Raw genomic sequence first — 15,265 nt, forward strand, 5'->3', positions numbered from 1 at the left:
CGCACTGACAGACAGTAATGTGGCATGGTATCATAACCTCATCAGAAGGAAACTAACCAGAATTGTAACTCAAGGAGAAGTACAGCCCCCAAGCAACCAGGAAGTAATAAGGCTGAGGAGCTATTTGAGAATAAGGGGTACTTTGAATACTGCGACATCGCTAGCATCGGCTAGCGATGCCGAGCGCGATAGTACCTACCCCCGTTGCACATGCGATATCTTGTGATAGCTGCCGTAGTGAACATTTTCGCTACGGCAGCTTCATACGCACTTACCTGCCCTGCGACGTCACTCTGGCCGGCGACCCGCCTCCTTCCTAAGGGGGCGGGTCGTGCGGCATCACAGCGACGTCACACAGCAGGTGGCCAATAGAAGCAGAGGGGTGGAGATAAGCGGAACGTAAACATCCCGCCCACCTCCTTCCTTTCACATAGCCAGTGGAGGCAGGTAAGGAGATGTTCTTCGCTCCTGCGGCTTCACACACAGCGATGTGTGCTGCCGCAGGAACGAGGAACAACATCGTATCTCCTATTGGTGTGACATTATGAAAATGACCGACGCTACGGAGATCACCGATTTTCGGCGCTTTTGCGATCATTAATCGGCGCATCTAGGCTTTACACGTTGCGACGTCGTTACCAGCGCCGAATATGCGTCACTTTCGATTTGACCCCGAGGATATCGCAGTAGCAATGTCGCAGCGTGCAAAGTACCCCTTAGTCTTTAATCCAATAAATAAAAGAGTAATTAGCTTTACAACCTTTTTGATGATGACTAGTGCTTTAGAATTTTGTTCTTAAGTCAGTATGTGGGTAATCAATACAATAACAAATTGCCAAAGGCAAAGGGACCCTCAAAGTAAAGACCTATTAAAATATATTTCTACAAATAAGTAACTTTGAGGATTACATTAATAGAAAAGTATTAAAATCACTTAATGCAGTGACCCATAATTGGTTATCTTAACATGCTCGACAATAGCCTCTTCCCCTGATGACGCCAGTGTGGTAAAACATTTTGGGGAGGCGTTTCTGAATTTTTATATACTAGTGCATTGACAATTGATGAATTTACCTCTTTGAGACATGCTAGGGAGTAATTTCTAATTGTGGCTGTATTATATTTAATGTATGTATTATATAATTATCAGCCTACTCGGGCATTAGTTATTGCATGTTGAGGGAGTGCAGTAATCCATATAATTGGCTAAGTGCTTTTAATACTTTTCTATAGATTTCATCCCTCAAATTTTCTTTTTATTTGTAGAAATGAAGGTTATATTTTATGTCTTTTGCTTGGGGTCCTTTTGCTTTTGGCTATTCGTTATTGACCAGTGCTTTAGAAACCCAACTTGTGGGCTCCTATTACAGGCACAGCAATTAAAAGTAATTGTAATAAGGCTTGTTTATTAAGTCACCATTTTACAAAGCACTGACTAATGATTTGTAAACTGTTTTTTGCTTACAGCAGACAAGAACTGTAATTAAATTGCATGACCTCTAACAAGAGAGAACTATGATTAGCCAATTTTTAAGACTATTATTTCACTGATAATGTTATTGTTTTGACCTGTGAAGCACCTTTTAATCTTTTATTAAAGACTTTTATTAAAACTAATTTAAGACTTGTGAAAAATGATTAGTTTTTTCTTTATATTTACGTTATATATTTTTGAAAGCATTTTACAATGTTTGCCCCGCTCTTTCATTCCCAGCAGAAAATTCAGAAAATCCCTCAGTATTAACCAGAGCCTTCCACTCTTAGTAATATTCTGCAATAGTCAGTGAATAATTCTGTGATGAGAAAGGAAATTTGTATTTCAGTTTGACAGAGAATGAGGCTTTTAAACCAAATTAGTTATTTCTAATGCACTAGGGGGCTGATTCATCAAGACTGGCATTGTGCACGCCAATCTTAATGAAGAGACTCGCTGGTGTATCATGTGCCTGATTCATTATGTGGTGCTTGCTGGTTACTGAATTATGCTCTTCTGTTAATTGCTGTGCACCGCCAGCAGTCAGAAATGTGGACCACTGCTTTTTATCTTATACCACCTAATATGGGAAGAGTGTGTATTTTAGCCAATCTGAAACAGTAATGGAATTACTCCTCATTTAGAACCTCTATCAATTTGCTAGAGAGAAGGGCATACTTGTAGTATTGGGGAACAGAAGTGAGTGGGTGAGAGTAGAGATAGTGAGTGTGACCAGCCAGACTTAGCTAACATTAATTTTAAAGTCTATGTAGTCATGGAGTTATTTATAATTGAAGCGGGGATCTGGGGGTAAGATCCTCAGATGTGGGGAAAGAGAAAGGGGCAAAGGCCCCCTTTGTAAAATGAAAGCTTATCAGCTGCATGCTGGCCTACAAATATGAGCATCATGCCCATCAACTAAGCCACAAGTATGCCGCTTTGATTATGCCTCCCCACCCCCATGCTGGGGGTCTTACCCCAAGATCTTCTCTTCTATTATAAAGAACTCCATGACTACATGGACTAAAAAAATAATGTTTATTAAGTCCAGCCAGTCACACCCACTATCTTTGCTCCTGCTCACTGTCAAGGCTGGTCACACCAACTATCTCTGCTCCTGCTCACTATCTAAGGCCGGTCACGCCTACTATCTCTGCTCCTGCTCACTATCTATGGTCGGTCACAACCACTATCTCTGCTCCTACTCACTTTCTACGTCTGGTCAAGCCCACTATCTCTGCTCCCACGCACTGTATGTGGCCAGTCATGCCCATTCACTTCCGGTCCCCTATACTACAAATATGCCGAGAGGAAAATAATTGCTACAAAGTGCGCCTTTGTCTTTAGAACATGTCAATTCTTTGTACTGCTGCCATGTAACATTTATTTTGTCCTATTGGAAAACAGCAAAGGACTTGAAAACCTTCTTATAATCAATCCCTACATTTACTGCTGATCACTGGCACTTTTAGTTGGACAACTTGGCATCCGTTTTGAAGTGGACACTTCAAATCAAAATAAGATGAAGTCGATGACCTTCTAATGTTACTATCAACTGACTTAAAGGTTCTGTGTCTGTCTTTAGACCAGTGTTACCCAACTCCAGTCCTCAGGAGCCACCAACAGTGCAAGTTTTCAGGATTTCCTTAGTATTACACAGGTGATAATTTAATCTGACGCACAGGTGATGATTCCAACATTGCTAAGGAAATCCTGAAAACATGCATTGTTGGTGGCTCTGGAGTTGGGGAACACTGCTCTGTACTATGACTCTTCCTATTTTTGACTGAGGTTTGGGGTTGACATGGCAAGGACTAAGTTTTTCTTACCTTAAGTGTCAATCGCACTGCACTGCACTCCTGCAAAGGATTAAGTTTCAGTGTTTCTCCAGGATTGCTACAACCAGACGTCTGATGTTGCATTTCACAACAAACACAGACTCCATCGCTGTTAATATTTATCTAAGAGAGAAGATAATATAGATTTTATAAACATTTATAATGCAAGTGAAATTACATGTTATTAATTGAACAGTTTAAATGAATCAAGGTGGCCAAATAGCTGGTACCATGCATTGTTTTTCAGATATGGTAAAAATATTCCTAAATTAGTGCCCATCCAAAATATTATAAACGATGATGTTATATAAACAATGATGTTATTTGTAGAGATGAGTGGACCCATGGAAGTTCAGTTTGGCGGGTGCAGAGAGACTTTTGAAAAAGTTTGGTTTGGATCTGGGACTTGTCTTGAACCTCAATGGAAACTAATTTGGCAGATCAAGTTTCCGCCCATATGCAGCCAGCCATAAACAGATCACATCCGGGGCAGGTGGGCATAGTCTCTCCATTTTTTTTGTCCACACTACATCCAATCACGCTGTTGTTACCTCCCCATGCAAGCCAATCAAACACTGCAAGCAGCTTGCACTGGGCTGAGCACCGAGTGTACCTGAGCACAGCGATGCTTGCACAAGTGGTTTGCATAGGTAAAGGCCCCGATCTCCGAATATAGCCTCAGCCCCCTGATGAAGCCAGTCATGGCGAAACATGTCGGGGAGGCTATTAGCTGTTAGGTAGTTTTTAACAGGCAGTGTAGGTAATAGCCAGACATACTACGTTAGGATTTATCCAGAGCAGTGTTAGTCCGCGGCTGAACTCAACTAATACGGAATTGTCCTCCCACCTGACAATTTTAATCCTTGTCCAATATATATAATTTAATAAAGTTTATTTGATTAGGTCTTTAGTTAGGGTACCTCTTGTTGCCCTTTAGGCAAATAGTGTTTGTTCTTTCTTTTTTAATCTTATAAATAAGTATGGGGCCATAATACTGTGTGTAAGGGGATGCAGGGCAAGCACAAAGTGTAGGGAGCTGTGCAGGCCATCAACTGAATATGGGGGGTACTGTGGGGGTGATCAAACTGTCTAGAAGGCTGTTTTGGGACAATTATACTCTGTGGAGGGCAATGAGTATCTACTACACTGTGTGAAGAACTGTGTAGAGGTCATTATACCATGTGGAGGGCTGTGTGGGCCCACTATACTGTGTGCTGGGTTGTATGGAGGCTATTAATTTGAGAAGAGGGCTCTGTGGGGGCCATTTTACTGTGTGGAAGACTTTGATGGACTACTATATTGTATAGTGGTCATTTTACTGTGTTTAGGGCTGATGGAAATGCCAGTATATTGCGTGGAAGGCTATATGAGGGACAGTATGCTATGTGGAGAGTTGTGTGGCTATCATAAAACTGCATGCAGGTCTGTAAAATCAAATATACTGTGTAGAGGGCTGTGTGGGCCAATATACTTTATTGAGGACTTGTGGGGGGCTATTACAATGTGTTGAGAACTGTATGCTGTCCTCTGTACTGTGTTCAGAGCTATGTGGCTACCACTATATTGTGTGAAAGGTTGTGAGGGGAACTTTGCTATGTGGGGGATACTGATCTGTGTGAAGATCCATTATACTATGCAAAGGGCTGAGAAGCTCCCATTATACTGTGTGGAGAGCTGTGAGGGCAATTTTACTGTGTGTAGGCCTCTGTGGGATCCATTATTTTGTGTTCTAAGCTATGTTGGTTCCATAATGCTGTGTTTTGGGACTGTGGAGGCCATCATACTGTGTTGGGGTCATGGGGACCTCATAGTATGTAGGGGAACTGTGGTGACATCACTGTGTTGGGGGCATAATACATTGCAGAGGGCAGATATTTTGGATTTTGCCTACTCTGCCAAATATTTTATTATTTTTGGGGTGGAAAATTTTGTTAAAGGTTATTTATCCATATCTATATATATAATTGCCTTATTCTGTCTGTCTGTCTGTATGTCTGTCTGTCTGTCTGTCTGTCTTGCTCCAAAATTGTGTCCTTACGGTGACACAAAGCTGATTGGCCGCTGGGCTCGCCATGGCCCCGCCCCCCGCACGGATTGGCCGCTCGCCTCGCCTCAGCTCCGCCCCCCACGGATTGGTCGCTCGCCTCGGCCTGGCCCCGCCCTCCGCATGGATTGCCCACTCGCCTCGGCCCTCCACACGCATCGCAAGACATAACCTTGCGCTGCTGGGATCGTGACGAAGCCGGTGAACGCTGGTAACCATTATACACATCGGGTAACTAAGGTCCCTTGGTTACCCGATGTGTATCATAGTTACCAGTGTACACCGGCTCCGTCACGATCCCAGCAGCGCCAGACATAACCTTGCGCTGCTTGACGGAGCCGGTGAACGCTGGCAACCATTATACACATTGGGTAACTAAGGTCCCTTGGTTACCCGATGTGTATCATAGTTACCAGTGTACACCGGCTCTTTCACGATCCCATCAGCGCCAGACATAACCTTGCGATGCTGGGATCGTGACGGAGCCGGTGAACGCTGGTAACCATTATACACATCGGGTAACTAAGGTCCCTTAGTTACCCGATGTGTATCATAGTTACCAGCGTACACCGGATCCCGGTACACATGTGCGGGGAGCCGGCATTATACTCCTCTCCCCCCAGGACTACTCCTCCTATTATAGTCCTCCTATTATACTCCTCTCTGAGTATAATAGGAGAACTATTATAGCATGGGGGGGATGGAGCACGATGGGGTGCACAGCATGGGGGATGTAGCACGATGGGGGGTGCACAGCATGGGGGATGTAGCACGATGGGGGGTGCGCAGCATGGGGGATGTAGCACGATGGGGAGTGCGCAGCATGGGGGATGGAGCACGATGGGGAGTGTGCAGCATGGGGGATGGAGCACGATGGGGGGTGCGCAGCATGGGGGATGGAGCACGATGGGGAGTGCGCAGCATGGGGGATGGAGCACGATGGGGAGTGTGCAGCATGGGGGATGGAGCATGATGGGGGGTGCGCAGCATGGGGGACGGAGCACGATGGGGGTGCGCAGCATGGGGGATGGAGCACGATGGGGAGTGTGCAGCATGGAGGATGGAGCACGATGGGGAGTGCGCAGCATGGGGGATGTAGCATGATGGGGGGTGCGCAGCATGGTGGATGGAGCACGATGGGGGGTGCGCAGCATGGGGGATGGAGCACGATGGGGGGTGCGCAGCATGGGGGATGGAGCACGATGGGGAGTGCGCAGCATGGAGGATGGAGCACGATGGGGGGTGCGCAGCATGGGGGATGAATCACGATGGGGGGTGCGCAGCATCGGGGATGGAGCACGATGGGGAGTGCGCAGCATGGGGGATGGAGCACGATGGGGGGTGCGCAGCATCGGCGATGGAGCACGATGGGGAATGTGCAGCATAGGGGATGGAGCACAATGGGGGTTGGGCAGCATGGGGGATGGAGCACGATGGGGGTGCGCAGCATGGGGGATGGGGCACGATGGGGGATGCGCAGCATGGGGGATGGAGCACGATGGGAGGTGCACACCTCCCCCCAACACACACACACACAACACCACACAGACACTGGGAACCTCAAACACTGCCCTACACAGATACCCACACACACAGACAACGCCGCACACACACAACACCCAACACACAAACACCGCGGCATACATAAATATACGCATATACCGCACAACACACACATTGCACAAAACATACCTCCCCTCAAAACACACCACACCCACACAAACCGCGCAACACACACACACACAACGCGACAGACACACAGCGCTCCACAAACAACGCAACACACGCAACACACATACAACACCGCTCTCACCCCCCGCCACACCCAGACAACACCCAGAACATGTACAGCGCCCTACACAAACACTTGGTAACTACACACAACAACATGTATATATATATATATATATATATATATATATATAAAACAAAAATCATACATGAACTACACAATACGTAAGTTCTAGAATACCCGATGCGTAGAATCGGGCCACCTTCTAGTTTTATATAAAATCTCTCTCTTTTGTTTGTTTATATTGTCTATTGCTCAGTCTATCTAAGAATTATGGAAATCACAGGATCGATGCACAAATTAATGATATACTAATGAGGAAAAATGAAGATAACATTTTTAAAACATCTCAATTTACAGCATTCAGTATTTAATATGAGTGCAACGCACACAAATGAATGTGTGCCGCCCCCGTGACAGCAGCCGGCGCTGGGGTCCGGGCCTTCTGGGGTGGTGGCTCAAGGGTCTCCGGACACGCTGAATAAATGGGGGGGACGTAAATGTACGGGCTAGACTGTAGTAAGTTCATGACGCCACCCACGGTGTGTGATGAGGTGGAACACCACCGCTGCGGTTATGGGGCACCCGGGGGAAATGTTGTGCAGCAAATTGTTAACCCATCTGTGGGCAGGGATGATGGCCCCGGGACCCGGTGGCTCGGTGCAGGGGATGGTGACCACAGGGGGTGCTGGAGTACTCACTGTTAGTAAAACACACAAGTCTCAGGTAAACCAAGGTGATGGTGGCCGGTGCCGCGGCCGGTTGCTTTCAGGGTCCCCCACTCGGCTGGTGGTTTTTATCCTTTTCCTGCACTACGTTGTGTGAGGTGGACATTCCTAGTGTGAAACTCAGGAGTCCGCTCACGGCTGGATGTGGCCTGAGGAGCCGTGCCCGCAGACGCTGGCTCGTGGGATCTATGGGCCTTGGCGGTGACCTCTTATCCCTAATAGGTGGCCTGTTGTCTTCTTTGAGGGACTTTGGGTGGGACAGGACCTCTAGTCCTGGCCTCAATCGGTTAATTAACCAGTCCGCTTGATTCCGGTTTCTGGCTTCAGGGTCCGAGTACCCCCCTTTGTGCTACGGTTTCCGGGTCGGTTCCCCATGTCGCTACCGGCGAGCTATAACCCTGTCCCGGTCCACCTCGGTTCCACCGAGCCATCTTCCCGTCTCGTGCTTACAGAGACCCCCGTCCGCTTCCTAGCCAGTGGCACCAGGGCTCCTACCCTGGTACCGTTCAACTTGAACTTCTCTGCTGGAGCTACACTTAGCTCCAGCCCACACTCCTCTTCAAACTGAACTCCAAACGTCACTGCTTGTTTTCCCGCCCCGGGCTGTCTAGACCCCTGGGTGGGCGTGTTCCAACCACCTGGTCACGCCCACTGGTGTGTCTATCTGTCCCTAAGGGGGGGGTGACTAGGGTTTCTGGTTGGTTGTGTGTTTCCTAGTGAGGGAACGGTGTTATGCAGGGGCCTAACTGTGAGTACCTGGTTTTGCCAGGGTGTCACACATTCACTTTCATGTCTTGTTATGCCATCCATAAGATTTTTAAAGGGAATTTGCCATGTCTTAACACACTATTAACCTGAAAATGTGGGGTTAATTTCCAGGTTAATATCGTTCTAAGCCTGCTCAATCACCACTCTGAAAACATGGCTGTTGGCAGGATATGAACTTTATTGCCTCCAGCTTTCAGTCATAGAGACGTGTTGGCATGGCTTCAGTCACATCTCAGTACATAGTGAGCAGAGGCTGTAATGATGCTCTAGTACACTAAGTGAAAGCCGACTTTGCACTGATAGACTGCAGCGACAGCTGTCAGTCAATGTCCTGGGGCGTGGTTACATTTGCCACTCACTGTATCCTGAGCTGTGACTGCAGCTACTCTGAAATACCTCTAAGACAAGGGTCAGACGAGCATATAGCATCCGATGCAACAGCATTGGATGTGAGATTGCCAATGACACTCGGCATCTACTTTGCTCCAATTCTTACGGTTACAAGAATCAGAGCACATGTGCGGAGAAGAGGGAGATATTAATTTCTCCATCTTCTCTATTGCCTGTCTCTACATGTACTCGGATGTCATCCAAGTGAAGTCCAATGGTTCACACGGACCCATAGACTTGTATGGGTGCAAGTGAAGCAACGTATGTTGATAATGGCAGCATGCTGCAATTTTTCTTTCATGGCGATTCGTCATGAGAAAAACATTGCAGATTTGCTTGGCCTCATTGAATAACATTGATCAGAGTACAATGACAGATTTTATTGCATTGCAGATATCAGATTGAAACGCTCGTTTAACCCCGGCCTTAACTGATATCCAGAGGTTTTTAAGTAGAGTAAAGTTCAATTTCTACCCATGGCCATGCTTTCTGTGTGACAGCCAAGAAGCTTTAGAATGTTATTAACCTGCAGATTAAATAGCAGTTTGGGATCAAGATAGGTTTCCTTTAATGGTCTGCTGAGGAGTGTACATGGTAATGCAAGTCATCAATATCCACTGCTGGCAACTCCCTTTGTGATTGCCAACCAATGTCATACTAGATGTTTTTGTAGCGAGACAAGTCTGGAGGTGCTGCAAGCAACGGTAACATGTTTACGCCATGCAGGCTGCATACAATACTACCAGCAACATCTGGCCTGGTGTTTTCATATTGGAAAAAAGCTCTTCTTATGATACTGGAGAAAAGGCCGTACCACTGTTTCCAAGACCAAATGAATGTAATGAATAAAGATTATAGGGTTCCGGATATTGCATATTTCGGACACCATTGGTCGAAGATTGCCGCCACTGGAGCTTGATGATTGTATGCCCAAGTTCATTCAGTATGGTAGAAAATTCCTCAGTCAACCATTAGTAACCTCATTGATACCATGTGAGTAAGTGCATAACTTTCTGCATGAGGTGCGCATACTCAATGCTAAATAAATGAATATGTTTGGAAAATCTTGGCTCCATTTTTCCTTCACATGCACATTATTAATTGGTATTTTGTTCCTGTGATTTTCAAAACATAATTCCCAGACTTTTCCTTCTTGATGTTGCAAATCAACGAGTGGGAGTATACAGTATAAAACAAAGGTAAGTACACCCCTCACATTTTTGTAAATATTTTATTATATTTTTTCATGAAACATCACTGAAGATTAGAGTTGAGCGCGGTTCGCGGTTCGAGGTTCTCCAGTTCTAGGCTCGAGTGATTTTGGGGCCTGTTCTAGATCGAACTAGAACTCGAGCTTTTTGCAAAAGCTCGATAGTTCTAGAAACGTTCGAGAACGGTTCTAGCAGCAAAAAAACAGCTAATTCCTAGCTGGCTTTCCGCTGTAATAGTGTAAGTCACTCTGTGACTCACACTATTATGACATTTCAGTGTATAGTGTGCGTGAACAGCGCCTTCAGATCACTGCTGTATGGATAATGGCGATCGCCATTTTTTTTTTTTTTTTTTCTTGTCTTCCTTCCCTAAGCGCGCGCGTCTTGTGGGGCGGGCCAGCATGTCAGCCAATCCCAGACACACACACAGCTAAGTGGACTTTTAGCCAGAGAAGCAATGGCATGTGTGATAGGATGTCCATGTCACATGTCCCTGCATTACAAAACCGGACATTTTCCTCCAGGACGCCATTATCTCTTCTGCGTCCTTGGTGTCAGACATCACTGGCGCAGCTCCGTCCTGAGTCCTATCGCCGATACAGCTGTATGCGCTCCATACACAGCGCTGGACAGCATAGGGATAGCACTTTCCATCAGTCCTTTTAAGGGCTCGTACCGGCAGGGTCAGAGCCAGAGGTGACAGGTCCTGAAAACAGCAACAGCGTCTGTGTAGCTAAGGTCAGGGATTTCGTCGCTGCATTTCCCCATTAGGAGGGAATAGAAAGGGAGGCTTCCTTTCCTCTACCCAGAGCCCCACAATCCTGGCACTGTACCCTCCTGTCCTCTGCACACTCCAACTCATTATAACTAAGCCATTATACTAGCAAACACTCAGTGTACCTAGTGGCATCCTAAACGTGGCTATTGGACTTTGCTATAGTCCCACTAGTACAAAGACATTTGCAGCACCTCTACCTGCATTGCACACTCCAACTCATTATAACTAAGCCATTATACTAGCAAACACTCAGTGTACCTAGTGGCATCCTAAACGTGGCTATTGGACTTTGCTATAGTCCCACTAGTGCAAAGACATTTGCAGCACCTCTGCCTGCATTGCACACTCCAACTCATTATAACTAAGCCATTATACTAGCAAACACTCATTGTACCTAGTGGCATCCTATACGTGGCTATTGGACTTTGCTATAGTCCCACTAGTGCAAAGACATTTGCAGAGCGCCTCTGCCTGCATTGCACACTCCAACTCATTATAACTAAGCCATTATACTAGCAAACACTCAGTGTACCTAGTGGCATCCTATACGTGGCTATTGGACTTTGCTATAGTCCCACTAGTGCAAAGACATTTGCAGAGCGCGTCTGCCTGCATTGCACACTCCAACTCATTATAACTAAGCCATTATACTAGCAAACACTCAGTGTACCTAGTGGCATCCTATACGTGGCTATTGGACTTTGCTATAGTCCCACTAGTGCAAAGACATTTGCAGAGCGCCTCTGCCTGCATTGCACACTCCAACTCATTATGACTAAGCCATTATACTAGCAAACACTCAGTGTACCTAGTGGCATCCTATACGTGGCTATTGGACTTTGCTATAGTCCCACTAGTGCAAAGACATTTGCAGCACTTCTGCTTGCATTGCAGACTCCAACTCATTATAACTAAGCCATTATACTAGCAAACAGTCAGTGTACCTAGTGGCATCCTAAACGTGGCTATTGGACTTTGCTATAGTCCCACTAGTGCAAAGACATTTGCAGCACCTCTGCCTGCATTGCACACTCCAACTCATTATAACTAAGCCATTATACTAGCAAACACTCAGTGTACCTAGTGGCATCCTAAACGTGGCTATTGGACTTTTGTCTAGTCACACTAGTGCAAAGACATTTGCAGCACCTCTACCTGCATTGCACACTCCAACTCATTATAACTAAGCCATTATACTAGCAAACACTCAGTGTACCTAGTGGCATCCTAAACGTGGCTATTGGACTTTGCTATAGTCCCACTAGTGCAAAGACATTTGCAGCACCTCTGCCTGCATTGCACACTCCAACTCATTATAACTAAGCCATTATACTAGCAAACACTCAGTGTACCTAGTGGCATCCTAAACGTGGCTATTGGACTTTGCTATATTCCCACTAGTGCAAAGACATTTGCAGAGCGCGTCTGCCTGCATTGCACACTCCAACTCATTATAACTAAGCCAATATACTAGCAAACACTCAGTGTACCTAGTGGCATCCTATACGTGGCTATTGGACTTTGCTATAGTCCCACTAGTGCAAAGACATTTGCAGAGCGCGTCTGCCTGCATTGCACACTCCAACTCATTATAACTAAGCCATTATACTAGCAAACACTCAGTGTACCTAGTGGCATCCTATACGTGGCTATTGGATTTTGCTATAGTCCCACTAGTGCAAAGACATTTGCAGAGCGCCTCTGCCTGCATTGCACACTCCAACTCATTATGACTAAGCCATTATACTAGCAAACACTCAGTGTACCTAGTGGCATCCTAGTGGAATCCATACACAGTTTTTTCCTATGCTCTAAAATGCTATAATAGCCAATTTTCACTGCACATATACACTTTTAAGCACAGTTGGAAAAAATAATGTTAAGATACCAGCATACCAGTGATGTATGGAGATAACAGCATATACACCCAGCAGGGAATTAATCTGCTGGAGTAACTAGTGGCAATCAAAAAATCCCAATAGGATGATATAAAGATAACAATGTACCAAAGATGCATAGAAATACACCATAAAATCCCAGCAGGGAACTTATCTGCTGAGGTAACTGGTAACAGTCCAGAATCCCGACGCGTTTCCCCCCTAAAAATCTAATCTTAGGGGTTCATCAGGGGAAAAGAGGAACCAAGGATTTCATAGTATCCACAAGTTTTTGTATCTTAGTAGAATTGGCTTTCGTGACGTAAGCAGACCGACATCAATGGCCAAAGATGAAAGGCAAGTCGTCTGGTAGATATCCCCAGTTCAACCTCTAAGTACAATGACCCAGGTGACTGAGACGCAAAGCCTGCTGGTATCTTAACATTATTTTTTCCAACTGTGCTTAAAAGTGTATATGTGCAGTGAAAATTGGCTATTATAGCATTTTAGAGCATAGGAAAAAACTGTGTATGGATTCCCACTTTTGAGGCAATAATATATTAGTGTATATTGCATTTTTTTGTCATTATTTAAGGATAAGTTGTATTATGGTCACTAACTCCTCTTGGTGACCACTTTTTCGACAATGACCTATTGACTTCTGTGCACTTATATCCTTGGTGGTGGGTCTCATGCGACTTGCGGGTCAAAGGGACAGCTTAGGGAAAGCCGACGAGGAGCGGGGGGTACCCAATACTTTAAGGTGCACCTCCGCTGGTAGGTAGTTATAAGGGAGGGAGAGACTAATCCATTATATCCCTAAGGATAATAGGCTATCAATCTATTTTCATAAAGATTTGGAGCCATGCTACCTAGGGCTCACCTATAAAACGCTGAGATTATAATAGCCCCTTCCCTCACTAGCTGGTTTGTACACCTCTTGTCCTCCCACTCACTTCACGTGACTAATTCAAGACTTTTTACAATATAAGAGTTATTATGCTCTGTATTTCTGGGCATTTTTAATATTTTTCCCTAATAAATATTGTTTTTAGGAGTATTTTTTCCTTTTGGTTTTTACTTTGCTATAGTCCCACTAGTGCAAAGACATTTGCAGCACCTCTGCCTGCATTGCACACTCCAACTCATTATAACTAAGCCATTATACTAGCAAACACTCAGTGTACCTAGTGGCATCCTAAACGTGGCTATTGGACTTTGCTATAGTCCCACTAGTGCAAAGACATTTGCAGAGCACGTCTGCCTGCATTGCACACTCCAACTCATTATAACTAAGCCATTATACTAGCAAACACTCAGTGTACCTAGTGGCATCCTATACGTGGCTATTGGACTTTGCTATAGTCCCACTAGTGCAAAGACATTTGCAGCACCTCTGCCTGCATTGCACACTCCAACTCATTATAACTAAGCCATTATACTAGCAAACACTCAGTGTACCTAGTGGCATCCTAAATGTGGCTATTGGACTTTGCTATAGTCTCACTAGTGCAAAGACATTTGCAGCACCTCTGCCTGCATTGCACACTCCAACTCATTATAACTAAGCCATTATACTAGCAAACACTCAGTGTACCTAGTGGCATCCTAAACGTTGCTATTGGACTTTGCTATAGTCCCACTAGTGCAAAGACATTTGCATCACCTCTGCCTGCATTGCACACTCCAACTCATTATAACTAAGCCATTATACTAGCAAACACTCAGTGTACCTAGTGGCATCCTAAACGTGGCTATTGGACTTTGCTATAGTCCCACTAGTGCAAAGACATTTGCAGCACCTCTACCTGCATTGCACACTCCAACTCATTATAACTAAGCCATTATACTAGCAAACACTCAGTGTACCTAGTGGCATCCTAAACGTGGCTATTGGACTTTGCTATAGTCCCACTAGTGCAAAGACATTTGCAGCACCTCTGCCTGCATTGCACACTAAAACTCATTATAACTAAGCCATTATACTAGCAAACACTCAGTGTACCTAGTGGCATCCTAAACGTGGCTATTGGACTTTGCTATAGTCCCACTAGTGCAAAGACATTTGCAGCACCTCTGCCTGCATTGCACACTCCAACTCATTATAACTAAGCCATTATACTAGCAAACACTCAGTGTACCTAGTGGCATCCTAAACGTGGCTATTGGACTTTTGTTTAGTCACACTAGTGCAAAGACATTTGCAGCACCTCTACCTGCATTGCACACTCCAACTCATTATAACTAAGCCATTATACTAGCAAACACTCAGTGTACCTAGTGGCATCCTAAACGTGGCTATTGGACTTTGCTATAGTCCCACTAGTGCAAAGACATTTGCAGCACCTCTGCCTGCATTGCACAC

The 15,265-nt window shown here is 45.3% G+C and overlaps 1 protein-coding gene across 2 annotated transcripts in view; it reads right to left on the reverse strand.

Moving 5' to 3' along the window:
- The window catches only part of ENTREP2 (endosomal transmembrane epsin interactor 2), a 1,488,859-nt gene that overhangs the window by 548,156 nt on the left and 925,438 nt on the right, over positions 1-15,265 (reverse strand). For both annotated transcript variants that reach the window (XM_075342723.1, XM_075342722.1), the window contains exon 4: positions 3,304-3,435. In XM_075342723.1, the coding sequence (XP_075198838.1) occupies positions 3,304-3,435 (132 nt within the window). The remainder of the gene's footprint in view (positions 1-3,303; positions 3,436-15,265) is intronic.

The sequence above is a fragment of the Anomaloglossus baeobatrachus genome, chromosome 4 (genome assembly GCF_048569485.1).
Source record: "Anomaloglossus baeobatrachus isolate aAnoBae1 chromosome 4, aAnoBae1.hap1, whole genome shotgun sequence".
Classification (NCBI taxonomy): domain Eukaryota; kingdom Metazoa; phylum Chordata; class Amphibia; order Anura; family Aromobatidae; genus Anomaloglossus; species Anomaloglossus baeobatrachus.